Source organism: Martes martes (assembly GCF_963455335.1).
Source record: "Martes martes genome assembly, chromosome: 1".
NCBI lineage: Eukaryota > Metazoa > Chordata > Mammalia > Carnivora > Mustelidae > Martes > Martes martes.
The window spans coordinates 202,306,952-202,326,782 of NC_137888.1; the positions used below are offsets into that span (position 1 = coordinate 202,306,952).

General features: G+C 54.9%; 3 protein-coding genes across 6 annotated transcripts; 2 read left to right on the forward strand and 1 right to left on the reverse strand.

Annotated features, from left to right (window-relative positions):
• The first annotated feature begins 2,109 nt into the window (after positions 1–2,109).
• NR2C2AP (nuclear receptor 2C2 associated protein) lies at positions 2,110–4,166 on the forward strand. Its single transcript, XM_080820483.1, has 5 exons — positions 2,110–2,434; positions 2,604–2,694; positions 2,925–3,030; positions 3,107–3,174; positions 3,449–4,166. Exons 1-5 carry the CDS (start codon positions 2,397–2,399, stop codon positions 3,563–3,565), a joined length of 420 nt encoding a protein of 139 aa, XP_080676609.1. The 5' UTR covers positions 2,110–2,396; the 3' UTR covers positions 3,566–4,166.
• Positions 3,623–9,455, reverse strand: RFXANK (regulatory factor X associated ankyrin containing protein). 2 transcript variants are annotated; one of them, XM_080820466.1, is made up of 10 exons: positions 9,381–9,455; positions 8,532–9,133; positions 7,894–8,088; positions 6,492–6,575; positions 6,288–6,353; positions 5,978–6,078; positions 5,681–5,806; positions 5,233–5,299; positions 4,785–4,865; positions 3,623–3,847 (listed from the first exon to the last, which is right to left on the reverse strand). In XM_080820466.1, exons 3-10 carry the CDS (start codon positions 8,078–8,080, stop codon positions 3,777–3,779), a joined length of 783 nt encoding a protein of 260 aa, XP_080676592.1. In that variant the 5' UTR covers positions 8,081–8,088; positions 8,532–9,133; positions 9,381–9,455; the 3' UTR covers positions 3,623–3,776. The 2 variants fall into 2 exon arrangements, with proteins under 2 accessions (XP_080676592.1, XP_080676593.1); XM_080820467.1 differs by lacking the exon at positions 9,381–9,455 and having other exon boundaries at positions 8,532–9,179.
• A 64-nt stretch (positions 9,456–9,519) lies between these two features.
• On the forward strand, positions 9,520–19,298 carry BORCS8 (BLOC-1 related complex subunit 8). Of its 3 annotated transcripts, none has more exons than XM_080830171.1 (6): positions 9,520–9,576; positions 12,255–12,367; positions 12,842–12,906; positions 16,326–16,436; positions 17,741–17,816; positions 18,170–19,298. In XM_080830171.1, exons 1-5 carry the CDS (start codon positions 9,540–9,542, stop codon positions 17,772–17,774), a joined length of 360 nt encoding a protein of 119 aa, XP_080686297.1. In that variant the 5' UTR covers positions 9,520–9,539; the 3' UTR covers positions 17,775–17,816; positions 18,170–19,298. The 3 variants fall into 3 exon arrangements, with proteins under 3 accessions (XP_080686297.1, XP_080686298.1, XP_080686299.1); XM_080830172.1 differs by having other exon boundaries at positions 9,525–9,576; positions 18,055–19,280; XM_080830173.1 differs by having other exon boundaries at positions 9,525–9,576; positions 18,174–18,300.
• The last annotated feature ends 533 nt before the right edge of the window (positions 19,299–19,831 follow it).

The following is a 19,831-nucleotide window of genomic DNA, read 5'->3' on the forward strand; positions in this document are numbered from 1 at the left end:
CTTGCTGACCCATATTGGCTGTGTGACTTCAGCAAATACCTGACCCTCTCTGAGCCTGTTTCCTCTCTTGACAAATGCAAAACCCAATCCAGGGGGAAAAGACCTCCAGAGCCAGACAGGTTTGAATCCTGGTCCCCCTGGAGGACCTTAGCCAAATGAGTTTGCTTTTCTGTGCCTCAGTTTCCCTCGGTGAACTAGAGTGGCAGCTCCTGGCTCTTCCAGAGCTTCCTCAGCCCCATCCTCTGGGTGAGGAGGAGGGAGTGGCTAGTTTCTTCGCACCAGGCAAATGAATGGGCCACTTTTGGCTGCCCTGCTGGGAGCTTAGAGCTGCTAATTCCCTGGAGAAACAGGAGGTTCTTTCATGCCCAGGCGCCAGTGGGGTGAGGAGGCGGGAAGAGGGTACTGAGCTGGCCTCATCCCAATGGGCAAGGTGGCTCCATGCCAAGACCAAAAGTGGTGTGAGGGGCCCCAGGGCCATGCATATCCTCCCTGGGAGATACTGGCTATATCCTCAGCTGTAAAATGGAGGTGATATGGACCCATACAGAAGGTTTAATGAACCAGTGGATGGAGACAGAATGTGACTTCAAGTCAAACACAGGATGGGCTCTTAACAGGATCGGCCGGCCACTTTGTTATGTGTCAGCCATAGAATCCACTGAATTCTCCAGCAGTCCTATAAATAGAATTCCCTCCATTTTACAGATGAGGAAATCGAGGCTCAGAGAGGTCAACATACTTGTCCAAGATCACATGGCCAGCGAGTGAGTGACCCACCCAGGATTCGAACCAGATCAGGACCCTCCAGGGTCCATGCTCTTCCCACCTTCCTCTGGGAGTAAGGAGGTCTGTTCTGCCACCCGCAGTCCTGGCCCCAGCCCTGAGACAAAGAGAGCCAGGTCTAGATGGCACCAGGCCATGACTGAATGCAGGAAGTCCTGGCAGGCAGGGGCTGATGGGGCGGCCCTTCCGCTGGTGCCCCAGTTTCCCAGCCAGCCCCCTCTCCTGGAGTGGGCTTGGGACGATGCTAGCAGGATGCCAAGAGAACCATTCCCCTAGCCCTTGAAGAAAGGGGCTGGATTCTAGACCATTCAGCTAAAGCCAGGAACCTGCAGGCTCCTGCCAATGGCTGATCTGTCTCAGAACCTTCCATTCATGCAGCAGGGACAGTGTCCTGCCTTCTCCCAGACACCTTCAGGCCCAGGATCTTGCTCCATATATTTTATCTAAAATCATGGTCTTTCACCCAACCGGGCCTTTAGTTATGCTGTTCTCCCGCCTGGACAAATATAACCCCATTTTTCTTACCCTGATAAATTCCTGCCCACCCATTAAAGGACAGACACAATATCCCCTCTCCCAGAAAGCCCTCCCTCCAGGTAGAACCCCTGGTCGCCCAGCCCTACTCTCCTTCTTGCTCAGCCCTGGCCACATGAGTCTGGGAGTGAGTATGTCTAGCTGTGTCTTACCCAAATCGGGGGGCCCCTCAGGTGGGGGTCTGGAACCAAGGCCTTTCACAGTCCCCAGCCCCACCCAGCACAGAGCTGAGCAGTAGGGAGCGAGTCGTTTAATGAATCAGTGAACCGAATCTTTAGCCTTTGTGCAATCTGGTTTCGCAAACCCCTGTTCATCCTTCAAAACCCACTTCACATGCCCCGCTCCATGAAGCCTGTCCCAGGCAGCATTTACTGGAAAGAAAGATTTGGAGGCTAAGCCTGTGTTCCATCTGGAACACGGGAGGTTGATGAAGACTCGCTGTACAGGCAACATGGTGGTCTCTTTCTCTGGTCCCTTTCCTTTGGTCCCTGGGAGGCAGTGAGGTGCGAGGCAGCCTTAGCAGTTACAGAATGGATTTGGCAGACCTCCCCGGGTAGGGAGACATCATTATAGGAAGTCTCTCAGACTCCAAAACCAGTGCCCTATACCCACAGGCACCAGAGACTGCGAGCCCCACACACCCGGCACACAATGTTTTAGGTGCTCGCCTTCTTCCTCCAGCTCCAACGGAAACTTAATCGCTGGATGATGACCCTTTAAGAGGCGGGCACGGAGGGGCGGGGCTCAGATTACATCCTGCCCTGGGAGCGCAGGCTGGACGGGTCTGAGTCACATTGCGCCTGCGCGGTGTCCTCGTGGTTCCGGGTCTCGCTTCGGTTTTCCGAGCTGTTTGTAGAGAAACGGAGGCTCAGAGCCCGAGCAACCTCCCGAAACCCACAGGAAACCTGTTTCCCTTCCTTAACCCTGCTGTGAAACTCTGGCCTCGGGTCATTGGCAGTTTCTTTGAAACCCTTGCAGAATCAGGTGTGAAGGTCGTGCCGCCGTGGCTGCGTTTGGCGCCGGGATTCGCACACCGGCTGCAGTCAGCTCTGAGACCTGCGAGGCTTTGTGGAGTCGAGATGACCCACTCTTTGGTTTGTCCAGAGACAGTGAGCAGGTGAGAACCTAGGGTTGGGGCAGCGGCGGGCGTGGCCCTTGAGTCCCGCGTTGACCGAGCTGGGTCCGCCGGGGAAGCTGGAGGGGTGAGGAGGGGGCGAGCCCCTTAGTGGGCGGGGCCTTGGCGCCGCGTTTAGTCCCTCATTTCTCCGGTATTTTGGTGCTTCCAGGGTGAGTTCAGTGCTGAATCGCGACACCCGGCAGTTTGGAAAGAAGCATCTGTTCGACCAGAATGAGGAGACGTGCTGGAACTCGGACCAGGTGAGGCACCTCTTCCTGGGCCCTCTACCCCTCCCGTGATTCACGGGAGAACTAAGGAGCACTTGAGAACTAAGCAGCACTCCCGCTGGGGAGTCAAGCTGGCCACGGAGGGAAGGTGTGCCAACGCTCCGCCCCACCCCCCGCCCCCACCATAAACTGTGTGAATGGGACAGGAATAGCAGGGCTCTGAGCAAGTGATTGTGAGCCTCAGTTTCCCTGTCTCCTTCCAGGGCCCCTCCCAGTGGGTGATACTAGAGTTTCCCCAGCGCATCCGTGTCTCCCAGCTGCAGATCCAGTTCCAGGGGGGCTTCTCCAGTCGCCGGGGCCACCTGGAAGGTACTGGAAGGCTCTGGAAGGTGGGGGTTTGGGAGGGACACCCCAGCCTCATAGCCTACCCCTTTCTCTGCTGCAGGTTCCCAGGGAAGGGAGGCTCTTAGCAAGATTGTGGACTTCTATCCCGAGGACAACAACTCCCTTCAGATATCCTGCCTGGGTCTCTGGGGTGGCAAGGTGGGGGAATGGGGGGTGATCTGTGCCTCTGAAAGCTGTGGACCCTGGTGTATGACCTTGAGTAAGTGGGCTCTGGGCCTCCCTTGCTTCTTCTGTAAAACGAGCTGGTGGTACCCTGTTCTGTGTGAGAGCTTCAGAGGGGCTCAGAATGTGCTGGGTCATGTGGCACATTGGTCATGTCTAAGCTGGGCCTGGCAGATGGGAAATGATGAGCTACCTATCTCCCTTGACTGCTTGTGCTCACACCTTTCCTGTGCCAGCTGCTGAGGTGGACCAGCTGAAGGTGACCCTTGAGGACACCACTGACTTTTTTGGCAGAGTCGTCATCTATCACCTGCGGGTGCTGGGGGAGAGGGTGTGAGACTCCTGGGTAGCTGACTCCTCCAGGAGGCCCCTGGGGAAGCACAGTAAAGCCCTTCAAGTTACGCACACAGAAGGTTTATTGGTTCCTCTTGGGAAGGATCCCCTCCCACTGTCCGTCCAGGAGCTGCCTTTGAAGCCAGTTCTGGGTTTTCCCAGCTCTGGGTCAACTATTTTGTTCCCTGAGTATCTGAGTGCCCAGCAGGCAGTCTTCACTCAGGATCTGCGGGCACCAGGTTGCTCTGGAAGAGTTTGAGGATGTGGTTCTCGATAACCTGTTGCACTGGAAACAGGACAGGGGAGATGTGGGCCATGAGTCCAGTGGAGGCTGCAGAGGCACCAGCCAAATTATACACTTTCCTGGGGGATGAGCTGGGTTTTCCCACCATGAGAACTGCACCTGCCTCTCGGGGGACAAACAGGGATCTCTAAGCCCTGGGACATGGATGGAGGATCTACTTCATACATGGGGAAATCCACACTCTTCTTCACAGAGTACAACTGGGAAAACTGAGGCACCCAAGCCAGGAAACTCAACTTCCCCACGGTTTGTAGAAATGCACTTTGGGAGGCTTTTTAGGGTCATAAAAATAATCTTTACCAAACAAAATTGGTGACTTGTGACTTACTAAAGGATGAGAAGGACCATGAGGAATGATTTGTGTCCCAAATGGGATAAATCTCAAAGGAATCCCTCCATGACCGCTAGGGGTTGGTTCTGGTAGGCTCTCTAGATTTTGGAGATGGGGAAGCTGAAGGGGGAAGTAGAAAATCAAACTGGGGTCTGCCTATGGTCCTGCTCACACCCACCTCCTGCCATGGAGAGGGCTGGCCTCAGTGAGCCTGTGCCTTGTGGCCCAGCCCCTCCTTGGTATTCTCATCCTGCCGGGCCTCTGCATGTACTGTTCCTCCAGCCTGGACACCATCCTCCCTCCCATCAGGGCTCCAGGCAGCCCTCCCTGCCTCCCACCTATCATGGGGCTGGGCCAGGGCTTCCTGTGGGCCTCCCAGCACCTGTGTGTATCCCATGATGAACCCAGTCGCTGACCCACGTCGGCCTCTTGCACCTGCCCAGGCCAGATACATAGTGGCACTAGATGTTTGCGAACATGAATGCTCTCACTGCTAGCATCTGACATATCCAAGAGAGATGTCCTGTGTACCCCTCTATGGTCACCCTGCCTACAGCACACTGTTACCGCCCCATGTCTCAGGCTGACCTTTCCGATATCCTAGGGCCACGGCAAGATCCATTGGGGTATAGCCAGAGTCAGCCTCAGTGGTGAGATCGGCTCCTCGGGCTGCAAAGCAAAGCAGGTGCTACGAGAAGGGGGGTTACTGGGAGCCCAGAATGGGGCATGGCGACTTGGGAGGTCCAGGGATCCCTCACAGTACAGCCACAGGCCTGCTGTTTGCCCATGTGGGCCTGGATGAGAACCTGGGCTCTCCAAAGAATGTGGCCAACAGCATCCCCATCTCCAGGGTCCCTGTGGCATGGTGGTTCAACCTGGTCAGCCAGACCCCCATTCTGTCCCACCATCTCCTGTTCCCAGATCAGTCCTCTGGGAAAAATAGATTGTGACCACCCATTCCAAGAGCTGTTCGATCAGCTTGGACCCCTCCCTGGCCCTCAGGATTCCTGTGGGGCTAGCTGTTACTCCCACTTACCCAGCAAGGCTTCTACGCACTTCACGTGGTTCCCACGCACGGCGTACAGCAGTGGTGTCCCTCCATTCTGTCAAGGGCAAGGGCAACCAACATTCTGTCTTCCAGTTTCTCACAACACCCCCAACTCTCTAATTTAATGTGGTTCCTCCTCCTACTCATCACCTGGTCTAATTCCTCCCTTTGTGTCTCAGCTTAGATACCCCTTCTTCCAGGAAGCCCTCCTTGACTTCCCCTGGCTATACAGGCTACCTCTGGGCTCTTGGAGTTACCTTTGTGTCTGTTATTACAGTGTTATTTACTGTAATTCAGCTGACTGTTTATATGTTGTCTTCCTTCCCCCAAAACTAGGAGCTCTGCAAGGTCACAGATGGGTCTGTTTTGTGTTCTGAACACCTAGAACAGGCCTGGTACCCTGCCAGGTGCCCAGGGCTGGTGGGCAGTGCCTCACCCAGTCATAGATGTTGATGTCCACATCACGCTCGAGTAGCAGCCCTACGATGTCTGTGTAGCCGCCCATGCTGGCCAGTGACAGGGCACTTTCTCGCTCCTTGGCCAGGATGTGGGGGTCAGCACCCTGCAGTGGTGGTGGGGGGGAGCAGAGGGAGTGGTGATGGGATGGGTGGGGGCATGCCCTGGAATCCTGGGGTACCTATCGCAGCCCCATCTTACAGACAGGGCACCAGTAGACTCAGACCCCAGCCCACCCTCCAGTCTCTGGAAAGCCCTGAGCTGGGCTGGGACGCACCCACTCGAGCAAGAAGCGGACAGTCTCGATTTCTCCAAAGGCGGAGGCCCAGATGAGGGGGGTGAAGCCATGCTCGTCCGGCTTGTTGATGAGGTTGTCGCCTGGCAGGAGGGGGGTGGTACCACTGGGATGCACCCCTGCCCACTCTCCCCAGTGTGGCGGGAGCAGGGACAGGGCGGGTGGCTGGGGTCAGACGGGAGCGGGAGTTACACATGCGGACACTCAGGTCCCTTCAGTACCCACATGCCTACCCCAGCACATGTGGCCAAGACAGGTATAGACACACCAGCGAACTCAGGTGGACACACACCTTTCCTCAGATGTTCCTTCAGCTGGCTCAGCTCCCCCTGGGCTGCAAGCTGGTGGATGGACAGGGCTAGGGGCCAGAAAGAGGCAGAGTCCTCACCCGTCCCGTCCCTACTCCGTGTCTCCGTTTACCCCACCCGAAGTTGCTCCCCTCAGCCCCCACTATTCCTACTACTTAGGGAGGCTGAGGGACTACAGGCCCACTTACAGTCCAGGGTGGCTGGCAGGGCAGAAACCTCATTCCCCCGCTGCCGGTTGGTGAGGGTTGTGGAATGCTTCAGGGAGCTGCCGCCTGGAACAGAGAGGAAGGGCCTCAGTTTCCCCTCAGTATGTCTCTGGGGCTTCAGACAAGCCCTTGGGGGCCCGGAGCTACCAAAGACAGTGCCTCACACCATTGTTCACTCACTCTGCCCTCCTGGATACCCAGATGAGCCTTTCTCCTCTCCACCTGGTGATGTTCTGGGCAGACGAGACAGTCCCTGCCCTCAAGGAGGGGACAGAATAGAGAAATAGGTGTCCAGGAGCTATGAGAAAGAGGTAGAAGAGAGCGGAAAGAGGGGAGGGCAGGGGGTGAGTCCCTTTTAGACAAGGTGGTCAGGGAAGGCTACTCCGAGGAGGGGATACCAATGGAGAGCTTGGTCAGTTGAAGAAACCAGCGCTGGAAAGAGGCGTGAGGCAGGGACCAAGGCCCCAGGAGGTACTGAATTCAACATGTTCAAGGATTCCAGTCCAAAGAAGTCCTTGGGTCCGTTACAAAGCCAACAGAATCACCATCTGACCCAGCAATACCACTTCTAGGTATCTACCCCTAAGAGTCGAAATCAACGGCTCAGACAAAAACTTGTACACCAATGTGTACAGCAACAGTAGTCACATGATCGCCAAAAGAGGAACAACCCTAGTGTCCATCAGCGGGTGAACGGATAAAAAGAATGTGGTCTGGAACGGACTGTTATCAGATCAGGAAAAGGAATGAAGCACTGACATGCTGTAATGCGAACGAACCTCAAAAACCATCATGCTGAGGGCTGCCTGGCTGGCTCGGTTGGAGGAGCACGTGACTCTTGATCTCGGGCTTGTGGGTTCGAGCCCCAGGTAGAGATTAAATAAACAAAACCTAAAAAACCATCATGCTGAGCAAAAGAAGTGAGACACAAAAGACATGTTGTATGATTCATTTATATGAAATGTCCAGAACAGGCAAGTCCCTAGAGACAGAAAGTAGATTAGTGGTTGATGGAGGTAGGGGAGGAGGGATGGAGGGTAACTACTAATGGGAATAGGGTTTCCTTTTGGGGTGATGGAAATGGTCTGTAACAAGAGATAGAGGTGGGGGTTACCCACATTGTGAAAGTACTTACTACCACTGAATTGTTTGCAAGTCTCCTTAAAGTAGTGACTTTTATGTTACGTGGATTTAAGCATCATATATACATATATATTCATGTGTGTGTGTCTATGTACATATAAAAGCAATCTCTCACTGGGTGGAGAGGGAAGACACATACTAGGTAGAGAAACACAAAGACAGAGGTCCCATCTGGGGCCTGACATTCCACTGTCCTTGCATACCAGAGGCAGAAGGAGTCCAGGGGAAATATCCCACCTACCTTGAGGTGAGGAGGCACCAGCGTCCGGTTCAGGATTCCCCGGCTCCAGAGTGCAGGGGAAAAGACTGAGCACCACGGTGTCTGAGCCATCGGGGGCCTCATCCCCAGGATCTTCAGGGTCCCCAAATTCTGGGATAGGGAGCTGCTGGGTCACACCGAGGTCTTCTGCAGGCTGGGTGGGCTCCATGGGGGAAGCTAGAAGAAGCACCAAAAGGGGAGAGAACAATAATTATCAACAACTCCTATTGAGTAGGCACCAACAGCATACCCAGCCTTGCACAGTGAGGGTGGCTAAACTCTTTTCAGGCCCACTCCTCCACCCTCCACAACCAGGACACATATAACATGCTTAACTTAAAATGGGGTCAACTCTCTGGGTCCAAATCCCTCCACTTATAGGCCCCGGCACATGATTTAACTTATCTGAGCCTCAGTTTCCTCAATAAAATAGGGAAGTGATGTCAAAATCATGCTTGTAAACAGCTAAGCTGGGGGCCTGACACACGGGCAGAGCTTAATAAACATTCCCTGTAGTTATTTGAGGGGGGGTGTCCCCGGAACGAGTGAGTGTTCACCAAAGATGTGATTGGTCCCATCCCCACCGGCCCCTCCCAAACAGATCCAAGAGGTCCACTCACCTCTAACGAGCCTCTCTGTCACCCCACGCCGCAAGCCCGGGTCCCCCAAAACTTGGGGGCCCAATTCACAAACTTTTCTCCTCCAACTGATACAGAGGGAGCAAGCTGGAGCCTGGACCCTCAGCGTCCCCGTTTCTTCTGCCGGGACAAGGAGCAACTTGATACACGACCGCTGCCCCCACCCCAGAGTTCCCCCACTGCGCCTGCGCACCCTGCCTCCCCAAAAGTGCCTAAAGGCGAGAGCAGAAGCTGCTTCTGGCCCTTTAAGGCTTAAGGGAGGGGCGTGGTTTCCGCTGGGGCCCGAGCAGTGCTGTTGCGCTTGCGCGTTCTTGCCCCGGCAACTCCGGAGGGAGCCCGGCCGGGTCTGGAGGGATGGGTGGAGCCTCAGAGGGCTCCGAGGATTTCATTGCGCCTGCCTTCCGTCAGTCTTTCCCAGCTCCGCCCACAGGTTTTTCCAGAGCGCGCCGCTGGGCTCCAGTTGAGGCCGGATGGGTGGGACTTTCTCCGGTCTGAAGGCGGTGGGCGGGGAGCAGTCGGGGCGTCAGGGATTTAAAGGGGCGACACACCGTTGCACCCGTCCACAACAATGCTCCCTTTGCGTCCTGAGGGTTACGAGCATTTGTAAGAATCTGATGGCAGCAGAAGGGTACAGAAAGACCGTTTATACAGCCCGAAGTGGGCAATGTCTGGAGCGTTTCCCCAATCCGTCTGCCCCCGGAAAAGGGAGTTCGGGAAGGGAGGGCACCCTTGCCCCTCCTTGTCTGGGTGTCCCTTCTGGAGCTTCAGGGGGGTCTCCGCCCCTTCCTCACCCGCCCACCAGTGTGCCTCCTTTCCCAGTCTCTCACTCACGGCTTCTTTCCAGCCTGGCTACAGGGAGGAGTGGGGAAGGCGGGCCAATTGACACCGGAACTAGAGTGGCGTGGCGTCTGGTTTCACCGGGGTAGGTTTAGGTAGACTTCCCCATCGCCGGACTTCCGCTTCCGGTCTTCGGAACGGTCCGCGGTAGCCATGGAGGAACCGGAGATGCAGCTCAAGGGAAAGAAAGGTGGTGCAGAGCCCTGGGCTGGACGGCAGGGTGACCCGACGGAGGGAAGAAGGGGGCAGTGGCTTGGAGGGAGCATGCGGGGGAACTGATTGAGCTACCATTGAACCCTGGCTTGGCCGATGACTAGTTTTAAAGCCTTTAGAAAGTCTCCGTGCCTCGGTTTTGTCATCTGCAAAGTGGGGTGTATAGTAGTCTCTCCCGGCCCCCCATAGGTTTGTTGTGAGAATTCAATGACCTGGTATTTGTAATGCATTGGAAGAATGCCTGGGACTTGGCAGTCGTGCGTATTATTCCCTAATGAATGTACGCTTTGTCTAGGTTTACATTAAAATATTTGTGAGTCACGTGTTTTCAAATTACAAAGTGCCAAAAACTATTTTTTTTGAAGATTTTATTTATTTATTTGACAGAGGGAGAGATCACAAGCAGGAAGAGAGGCAGGCAGAGAGAGAGGGGGGAAGCAGGCTCCCTGCTGAGCAGAGAGCCCGATGCGGGGCTTGATCCCAGAACCCTGAGATCATGACCTGAGCCGAAGGCGGAAGCTTTAACCCACTGAGCCACCCAGGTGCCCCCCAAAACGATTTTTAAGTCACAAAGGTTTTTGTGATTTTCTTACACACTTTTTTAAAAAAAGATTTTATTTATTTATTTGACAGAGAGATCACAAGTAGGCAGAGAGGCAGGCAGAGAGAGCGGGGAAGCAGGCTCCCCGCTGAGCCGGGCTGGATCCCAGAACCCTGAGATCATGACCCCAGCCGAAGGCAGAGGCATACCCCACTGAGCCACCAGGTGCCCGTACACACGTTTTTTTTCTAATTAATTATTTAGAAGGCACAAGTACATTTCATTCGCAACACCTAAGGGTAAGCTGTTCTGCTCATTTTCAAAATGAGGAGGACTAGGAAGATGAGAGTAGGTACAGTTTGGAGATGGCAGGATGGGCTGTGCCCTTCTGAGGGCACAGTAGTAAGCTAGACGGACTGCCACTAGCCAGACTCATGCAGAGCCTTCCTTGACCCCCCCCCCCACACACACTGGGGTTCACTCTCATCTACCACACTATACTGGGCAATAGCAAGGGGTCCATCTCTGTAACAAACCTCAAGGTGGGTGCTATTATCACTCCATTTTACAGATGAGGAAACGATCAGAGAAGCCTCTGCCCTCCAGAGTCCAAGCTTTGATTTTTTTTTTTTTTGGTAAACATATAAGCGAATAAAGAATGAGAATTTAAGTGTAAGAAAATGAGCAAGGTGCTGAGGTTGAGAATGAGGTGGAAGGGACATCAGATTAAGCTTGCTGATCAGGGAAGGCCTTGCCCAGAAGGTAACATTTGATCTGAGACAGAAGGGGTGAATAGAGGCCAGTGAGGGAAGGACGAGTCAGTGGCAGAACAACAGATGCAAAGGCGCCCAGGTGGCAAAGTGTTCAGAGCTGTGCAGCAATACAGCAACTCCTGGTCACACAGTATTTGTGGGTATTTAATTTAACTGAAATTAGGTAAAATTTAAACTTCATAGGGTGAGCACCATGTAATGTATAGAATTATTGAATCACTGCATTAGTACACCTGAAACTAATATAAAACTGTATGTAATCTATACTGGAATTAAAATGTAAAAAAATAATAAAATAAGATCCAGTTTGTGAGTCATATTAGCCACATTTCAGGTGCTCAGTAGCCATATGTGCCTAGTGGCTACATTATTGGACAATTATAGATTATAGAACTTTTCTATCATCTCTGAAAGTTCTTTTGGACAGTCCTGGCAGTGTTCAAGGAACAGCCGGGAGGCCATTGTGCCATGGGTGGAGGGTGGGGAGGGCAGGGAGGTCAGCAGCAGGCAGAATATACAGAGCCTTATGGATCTTAGTAAATTAGGTGATTTTATGCTGTGGCAGATGGGAGTCATGGGAGGATTTCAGACAAGGGAGGGACATACTTGATACGTTCATTAGATGGTCACGCCATCTGTTGTGTGGAGATCAGACTGTTGGCAGAAGGGGGAGCTGGGAGACCAGGGAAGAGCTGACTGAACCTGGTATCCAGGTGGGAGGTGGCCATACCCAGACCAGTGGGCACGGTGTAGTGTAAGAAGGGATGAGGGAAGGGGGAAACAGGATAGGGAGGAAGCTGAGCAAGGAGTGCTGTCAGGTAAAATTCTCAGCCTGATCCTTCAGGAGAACTCAGGAGGATGAGTTATACATTGTCCCAGCAGAAGGCATGGAGCATGATTTAATATTCTTTCATGGTCAGTCATGACTGAAGGCCATCCAGGGATCTAAGCATCCAGGCATTTTCAGATGCAGTAACTGGTGGGTTCCTCCGAAGAAGAATCTCAGAGTCATTCTTTGGGATAAAAGGAATGTGAGGGGGTCCAAGTGGACAGAAGCAGGCTTGGGAGGGGAGAGATCGTGAGTGCCCTGGATGTGTTAGCATCATGATAATTGAGGCCATTTTGTAACCATCTCCTTTCACCTATCCCTGGGGCCACAGGTGACCCAGCTCCTGGTGAGACACTGGATAGGCCCTGCCCTGGCTGGATTCACAGATTAAGCAGTCAAGAGTCTTATGCTTTGTCTCCTTGTGTCTTCCTACCCTTCCCCTTGTTCTGTCACCACCCCCCCCCGCCCCCGCCCCACCAACTCCTACCCGCAACTGTCGATTCCCGATCCAGTCACAGACAAGTTCACTGAGAGCGTCTATGTCCTGGCCAACGAGCCATCCGTGGCCCTATACCGGCTGCAGGAGCATGTGCGCCGCTCTCTGCCCGAGCTGGCCCAGCATAAGGTGAGCCCCAGTTGCTTCTGCCCCTGTCCTCCAAGAGTCCTCATGTCATGAGCCCCGACCTGCTCTGTGGAGCAGGGGCTGTTGGGGGAGGAGTCAAGACTGGGACACCGGCAAGGAGGCATAAGGTCACTGAGACAGGTTGGGGCCTTGGGTGGACAGACTTGGAAGAAGGGGGCAGCAGGATGTGCATTAGTTGTGACCTGTGTGGTGAGAAGGGAGGAGGCAGCTGCTCGTGGACCCGAGGGAAAGATGTGCTGGGCAGAGGGAACAGCCAGAGCAAGGGCCCCGAGGCATGGTAGCCAGGTGTTCACAGAAAGCCCAGACTGGTGGGGCAGGGGATCTGTAGGAGGAAAGATCAGGGTGGAGGGGGCTGGTGTCTGTGGCCATAGTGATGGGTGATCAGGCGCTCCATCCCAGAGAACTAGGAGGATGGAGGCAGGAGCCCTCTTGTTAACAGCTTCCCATCCCCCACAGGCCGACATGCAGCGGTGGGAGGAGCAGAGCCAGGGAGCCATTTACACAGTGGAGTATGCCTGCAGGTGAGCGAGGTGGCCTCCCCACTCCCGGGCTGGTCCCACTGTGCCCCGGGGTCACCTCTTGGGGATTCAGGCACATCACAGCCACCCGCCCAGTGAATCTTGCCCTGCTGAATGCACCTGAGTCAGGGCATATGGATCTCGGCTTACCCGGCCACACAGCCCGTTCCAGCCCAGGCAGGTTCCTCTCACCATTGCCCCAACCCACATGTGCCTCAGACAGGCTGCTTCCTGAGCCGAGTCTTTCCCCATATGGCTCAGGGTGGTGACGGTTTCAGGGAGGTGCTCCCTGGGCCAGGGAGCCAAGGCCTCAAGGGGCATTTCCCTGCCACAGCCAGGACCACAGACTGGCTAGTGGGGTGAACAGCAGCTTGTGGGGAGAGCCAAAGCACAAATATGAGTGTTTATTTTTAAATTTTTATTTTTATTTACTTATTTTTTAAAGATTTCCTTATTTATTTGAGAGAGAACACAAGTACCGATGGGGGGCAGGTGGAAAGGGAAAAACAGACTCCCTGCTGAGCAGGGAGCTGAGTGTGGGGCTTGGTGCCAGGACTCTGGGATCATGACCTGAGCTGAAGGCAGATACTTAGCAGACTGAGCCACCCAGGCACCCCTTAAATTTTTATTTCTTTCCAATTTTTTTTTTTAATTTTAAATAGGCTCCACACCCAGTGTGGGGCTTGAACTCACAACCCTGAGATCAAGAGCCCCAGGCTCCCCTGAGTGAGCCAGCGAGGCGCTCCTCCAGTTTTTTTTTACTGTGTAACATACACACAAAATGTATCACCTCGACCATTTTTAAGTGTACAGTTCAGTGGTATTAAATACATTCGTAATGCTGTGCAGCTGTCCCCACCGTCCATTTCCAGAATTTTTTTCATCTTGCAAATCTGAAACTCCTCGTTCAACCCTAACCCCACCTTCCCCTCTCTCCTAGCCCCTGGCCCCCACCATTCTGTTTCCTGGTTATGAATCTGGCCATTCGAGGGACGTCACATAAATAGAGCCTTCCAGGATTTGTCTTTTCATGTCCTCTCCTGTCCCTCCATGTGCTGTCCCCCGGGTCTACCCATGCGACAGCCTGAGTCAGAATGTCCTTCCTCTTGAAGGCCAGGTGGCATCCCACTTCGTGGAGGCACCACGTCGTCGGCGTCTGGCAGTGGACTTCCGGGTGGCGCCCATGCTTTAGCTTCTGTGGAGAGCGCTGCTGTGAACGTGGGTGGACCACCAAATCTCATTCTTCTTATTTTGTGTTTAGCTTTGGCTAAATCTTCAGATCCCTGCCCCCTCCCCAAGGGAAGGATGTGTGAGAGAGCCAAAACCGGCAGGCAGCGTTCCTTGTCATCCTTGCTCCTTTACAGGTCTCGCCTCCCGCTCTTCTGTTGGTTCCCCTGACTATGTTTAATGGCCTGGCTCGTTCTGTCTGCCTCGGGAGCCCAGCAGTTTTGTTTAGAAGTGCTGCTTGTCCCTTGTGCTGGCTAAGTCATTTTGGTGGAGGCCAGAAACCCCAGCCGTTCTCATCTGTGGCACCACGGGCTTGGCCTGCCTGTTCCTGTTGTGTGGGCGAAGGCTCCTTGACAGGCAGTCCTGCTGCCAGGGGCACTGAGCTGCGTGTTCTGCCATTAGCAGCCTGGACTCCTCCGCTGGGACAGAAGGCAGCCCAGACAGATGGCATCTTCTTGAGGCTGATGGCCTCAAACACCCTCCTTGATTAGCTCAAGGAAGAGTAGTAAAGAAGTGGAGGAGTTTCTCTCTCACATCTCTCAAACAGCTGCCAGACCGCTCCTGGACAGCCTCTAGGAGGAACACATGAGAATCTGTACTTTCTCCCGGTTCTTCTAGCCGCCCAATCTAGCATGGGAGTCTGGGCTGTGGGGGACTGTTCACACTCAGATTTTAATGCAGCAAAATGAAAGAAAAGATTCAGTCCCTCTGTCTCACGTAACCATATTTTAACTGCTTAGCAGCCAAGTCAGTGGATAAAGATGTTCCAGAAAGTTCCACTGGGCCATGCTGAGCTAGACAGGAGGCTGGAGTACTCTGAGTGCTTCTCTTGAGGGAGGTGCGAATTTCTCTCTGCTAAGAGACTAGGTTTCCTTTAGGGACATGAAAGAGCCCTTCTAGTTGTTCAGAATGCTTTACGCAGTGTTAACAGTTGGTGTGAAATTTAAAGATACTGAATTGGGGTAAACTATTCAGTAGGGAACTTGACAATGGAAAGTTTTTTATCAAGGTGGTCAAGCCCTAGAGCTGACCGCATTTGGTGGTGCTAAGATGAGAAAGCTAACAGTGGGTATCGGCCAAGGCTCCTCCCCTTCCCCCGAAGCCTCCTCTTCACCCCTGCCACCTCCCACCCCACCCCTGGCTTTGATCTCCTGGCCATTTTCCAGCAGGTCCCTAACTGATAACAAATGGGAGTGATTTCTTTTTCTTTAATAGAAGAGCTTTAAAAAGACGCTTTTCATTTTTCCTGCAGCTGTTACGCTGGTGACTTGCTGGCATCAGCAAGGTCCTGAGTGGCCTGGTAAAATTTTCCTGCAGTGCTTTCAGAAGGGCCACTTTCCTTAGACATTCCTCAGCGTGGCACCAACATGAGGTTAGCACAGCTTTGCTGTGGTGCCCCCCACCCCCATTTGGTGGTGAATTATTCTAGTTCCCTCCAAACTCAACCTCCAGAGCTTTTCACAGTTGAGTTGATAAAGCTTCCTTCAGAGGCAGGAATAGGTTATCTGAGAGGAAAGCCAAGATGTCTTTGAGGCCATCTTTAGAGGCTTATAGCTTCTTCAAAACATTAGGTGATCTGGGGCGGCTGGGGGGCTCAGTCGGTTGGGGGGCTCAGTCGGTTAATAGTCTCCCTTTGGCTCAGGTCATGATCCTGGGATCTTGGGATCGAGCCCTGCATCAGGCTCTTTGCTTCTCTCTCTCCCTCTGTCATTCCCCCTACTTGTGCGCGCTCTCTCTCTCTCAAGCGCACACTGTTTCTCTCAAATAAATAAAATCTTCAGCCAAACAAACAAAACCATTAGGTGACCTGGCAGCAGGCATGTAAAAGGTGCATCTAGGGGCACCTGGCTGCCTCCGTCGGAAGAGCATGCGACCCTTGATCTCAGGGTCATGAGTTTGAGCCCCATGCTGGGTGTAGAGATGACTTAAGTGAATAAATAAATAAAAACTTAAAAGTTGCATCTGGCCGTGATGTGTTCTATTGGATGGATGCCATCTAGGCAGGGCAGAGAAATTGAAACTTAAAGGCCACGATGAGCCCTTGGGGAGGAGATGCCTGAATCCGCAGGGTACCTGCTGGGCCCTGAGCCTGTGTGGGCCCCCCACGAGCCTCCGGTAGGGAGGATACACGGGCAGGCCCGGGATGGGGAGGGTAAGGCAGGCGTGGCACTGACCGGTCCGTCCTCCCGTTTCAGCGCCGTGAAGAACCTGGTGGACAGCAGCCTCTACTTCCGCAGCGTGGAGGGTCTTCTCAAACAGGCCATCAGCATCCGGGACCACATGAACGCCACCGCCCAGGGCCACAGGTAGCTCCGGGGACCGCCCGCTCCTGCTGCCCTCAGCCTCCTCGCTGTGAGGACCTTTGCTGCTCAGCCGGGAACTGCCGCTTCTTGCTCCTCCGACAGCTCCCTTTCCTCATCTCATGGTGTCTGGTGACTTCCTCCTGTCCACGGCATCTGTAGCGGGGAGAGTTCAGCCACTCAGCTCCTAGTCCTGAGCTCTGCTGTGGGCCCGGCCCCGGGCTGGGGACAGGGGACACGGCAGTGACCAACACCTGCGTGCTCGTGGTCTCACGGGGAGGCACACAGCGACTGTGTAAACACAGAACAGATGAGAGCACTTCACGTGTCTGCAGGAAGGAAAGGGAGGTGGGAGCAGAGGCCTGCAGACTGTGCAGACAGAGGTGCCGCGGGGAGGGTGCTCCAGGTTGGACAGGGGTGAGGCCAGAGGCCCTGGGGCTGGTGTTGGAGGAAGGGCTAGGAGGTGGGTGTGGCCGGAGCGTGGAAACAAGGGGGAGCCCTTGGGGTGGGCAGGGGCTCTGGAGCTGAAGGAGGCTTCAGACCCGGGACCAGACGGCCTCAAGTCCTTGCGCCAGGGGAAAGAGTTTTTGTTTTCATTTTCACGCTAACGTAATAAACATGCATTTGAACCATCGGGCATGTGCCGTGAGCTGGAGCTTGACTTTGAGGTGTGTCTGGCCCTTGCAGTTTGGGGCTCCGGCGTGCCTGTCCCCCACCAGACGTTTAGAAAGAAAGGAAAAAAATCTGCGTCACTGTTGCTGAGAACCGAGACACAAGAATTGTCAAAAACAAAAAAGCCCCAAGGATGTGTGAGAAGGGGCGTGCGGCTGCCGCCATCTCTCTGAGGTAGTCCCACGCGTGTGTCTCTGGGTTCCTTCTGCTGCAGGGTGGCGACAGCCGTCCGGATGAGTGTACTGTGTGGTGTCACACACGGCGCCCTGGACACAGTAGGGCTGCAGAGGGCCATGGCTCTGACTCTTCACTCATGGTCCGCCGAGTGCTTTCGAAGGCCTTGCTTGTGCCTGCCGCTCTGAAGATGCAGGTGCTTCCGAAAGAGGCCAGAGCCACTGAGGCGCTGCTGCCGCTTCCCTGGGCAGACCCTGTGGCTTTGAAGGACCCGGGCCTGCATGAGTCCCCACCATGACCTCTGAAGTCGGTGGCTGGGCCCATGGTTACAGAGGATTGCCTGAAGGCTGAGGCCGGGGGTCTTAGGGGACTAGAGGGTGACCCAGGCCCATCTCCAGCCTGACTGAGCAGGCCCAAGGGGCTCTGACCTTGGCCTCAAGGACACTGCACATGTTCTGTTCCAGCCCTGAGGAACCACCCCTGCCCTCTTCAGCCTGATCCCAGAAGAGACTTGGAGGTGCTTCGGCCCCTCTGACTCAGGTCAGTGACAAGTTGGGTCATGAGCCTCTGTCCTCCGTGTTCTGAACTAATCCACCCTGTCTGTGTCCCAGAAGGGACCCTCTTGTCTAACCACTGGGGCTTTCTCCCTGGGACTGGTAGGATGCTTTCCTCAGTGCGAGGCTTGAGGGTCGTAGGGACCTTGAGGCCTCGGTTGCTCGTGACGTCGTCAGCCCTTCTCCCTCGTGCCCTTTCTGCCATCTCCCTGTCCCTTTTCCAGGCCACAGGCCCTGTCTCCACCCCACGTCACACCAGCCAAGACAGAAAGGGGTTCCCATGTTTCTCCTAGCGTGCCATGTGCCAGCTGCCTGCTTTACTCACGCACATTCTCTCAGGCAGAGCCCAGCATGGCCGCTACCCACCCAGCTCAGGAATCTCTGCTCCACCGCTGACCTGCTGTGTGACCCTGAGGAAGTCCCTCCCCTCTCTGGTTTCTGCTGTTCCCTTCTGTCAGAGTGGTTCGTCAGGCAGCAGAGGCTGCCCAGTGCCATGTGTTGTAGCCGTCAGCTGCTGCTGCGTGACAAGCTATTCCAGAGCTTAGCGGCCAACACACCAGTCATCTGGCTGCTCACAGTTCTGCAGTGTGGGCTGGGTCTGCTGGGCAGTTTGGCGGGGCTTAGCCAGAGGCCACCATCTGGCACTCTCGGAGTTCGATGGGGCTGCCCAGTCAGAGGTGGCCTAGCTCACACATCTGAACCTCAGCCAGTGCTGTCAGCTGCTGGGGCTCCAGTTCTCCTGTGCCCAGCCTCCCCGGGAGGCCCGCCCAGGCTTCTCTGGGGACCGGGTGCCAAGAGGGCAGCCCCAGCGTGCCCGTGCTCATCCAGCGTCTTCTTGCTTCCCCTTGCGGATGTCCCATTGGTCAAAGCCAGCTACATGCTATTCTTTGCCCATGGAGGACAGACCCTGGCAGATGGGAGGCCCCTGAGGGACTTTCTAGCCCTTACTCTTGCAGCTCTCAAAGCCCTGCTCGTTTGCCAGCCACGGTGATGGCACTCTGGGCTTCAGAGGCCCTCTCGGAGGGTTGGGGAGGCATGGGTGCAATGGGGCCTTCCCAGCCCCCGAGCAACAGCCCCTTCCCAGACCCAAGAGGCAGCAGAGCTCATGCCTGTGCAGTCAGAGTACTCAATGAACACCTGCTGTGTGCCAGGCTTAACTCTCTGGGGGTACTGAGGACGCCTGCAGGCTGTGGGATCGTCTAGGGGGCATCTGGGAGGGCCTGGAGCCAGAGGGGCTGCCCAGAGGCTCACAGCCCACCCAGGGCCCTGCACCAGGTTGCCCGCCAGCCCTGGGTTCACACATCACCATCTCTCCCCTCCCATCTCTTTGCCCTAGTGCCCCTCCCCTACCATCCAGCCTCAAGGCTACTGCCCTTCCAACACCCCGTGTCACCTGCTGTCCCTCTGCTGCTGCAGGCCCTCGGAATAAAATGCTCTGTGGCTCCTCCTGATCCTGCCTGGTCCCTGCAGACCCTGGTCCCTTCCTCTTCGAGTTGCTGCCCATTGTCCCATTGTCTTCCATGCCCACTTTTCCCCCAGCACCGCTCCCCACAGGGTGACTCGTGACCTTTATAGCATCAAGGTTTAGTCTCCCCTGGCCTCTGACTTCACCTGCCTTTCCAGTCCTGGGCCTGTACGCATGGTTCCCTTTTACAGAAGAGGAAACAGGCTCCGAGAGGTGAGGCGGGGTCACTGCCCTTGACCAGAAGTGGGAGTCATACTCAGACCCTCCAAGCCCTGGGTTTCACTTCTCCCAGTCCCACCCAAGCTCCTGCCTCAGGTGCTGTCTCATCCGGGTGGCCTTGCAGCCCTGAGGGTCTCCCACCTCTCCCTAACCCTCACCCTTCAGCCCAACTAGAGCTGGGCCTCTGGACACAAGTCTGGGATCTGGCAGGGACTAAAAACCAAGCAAGTGTGGCCAGCACATTCCACATTTCTCTTCTGCCCAGAGCCTCTGGGGCCCTCTGTGAATGTCTAGAGATGAGGGTTTGCTACTCCTGG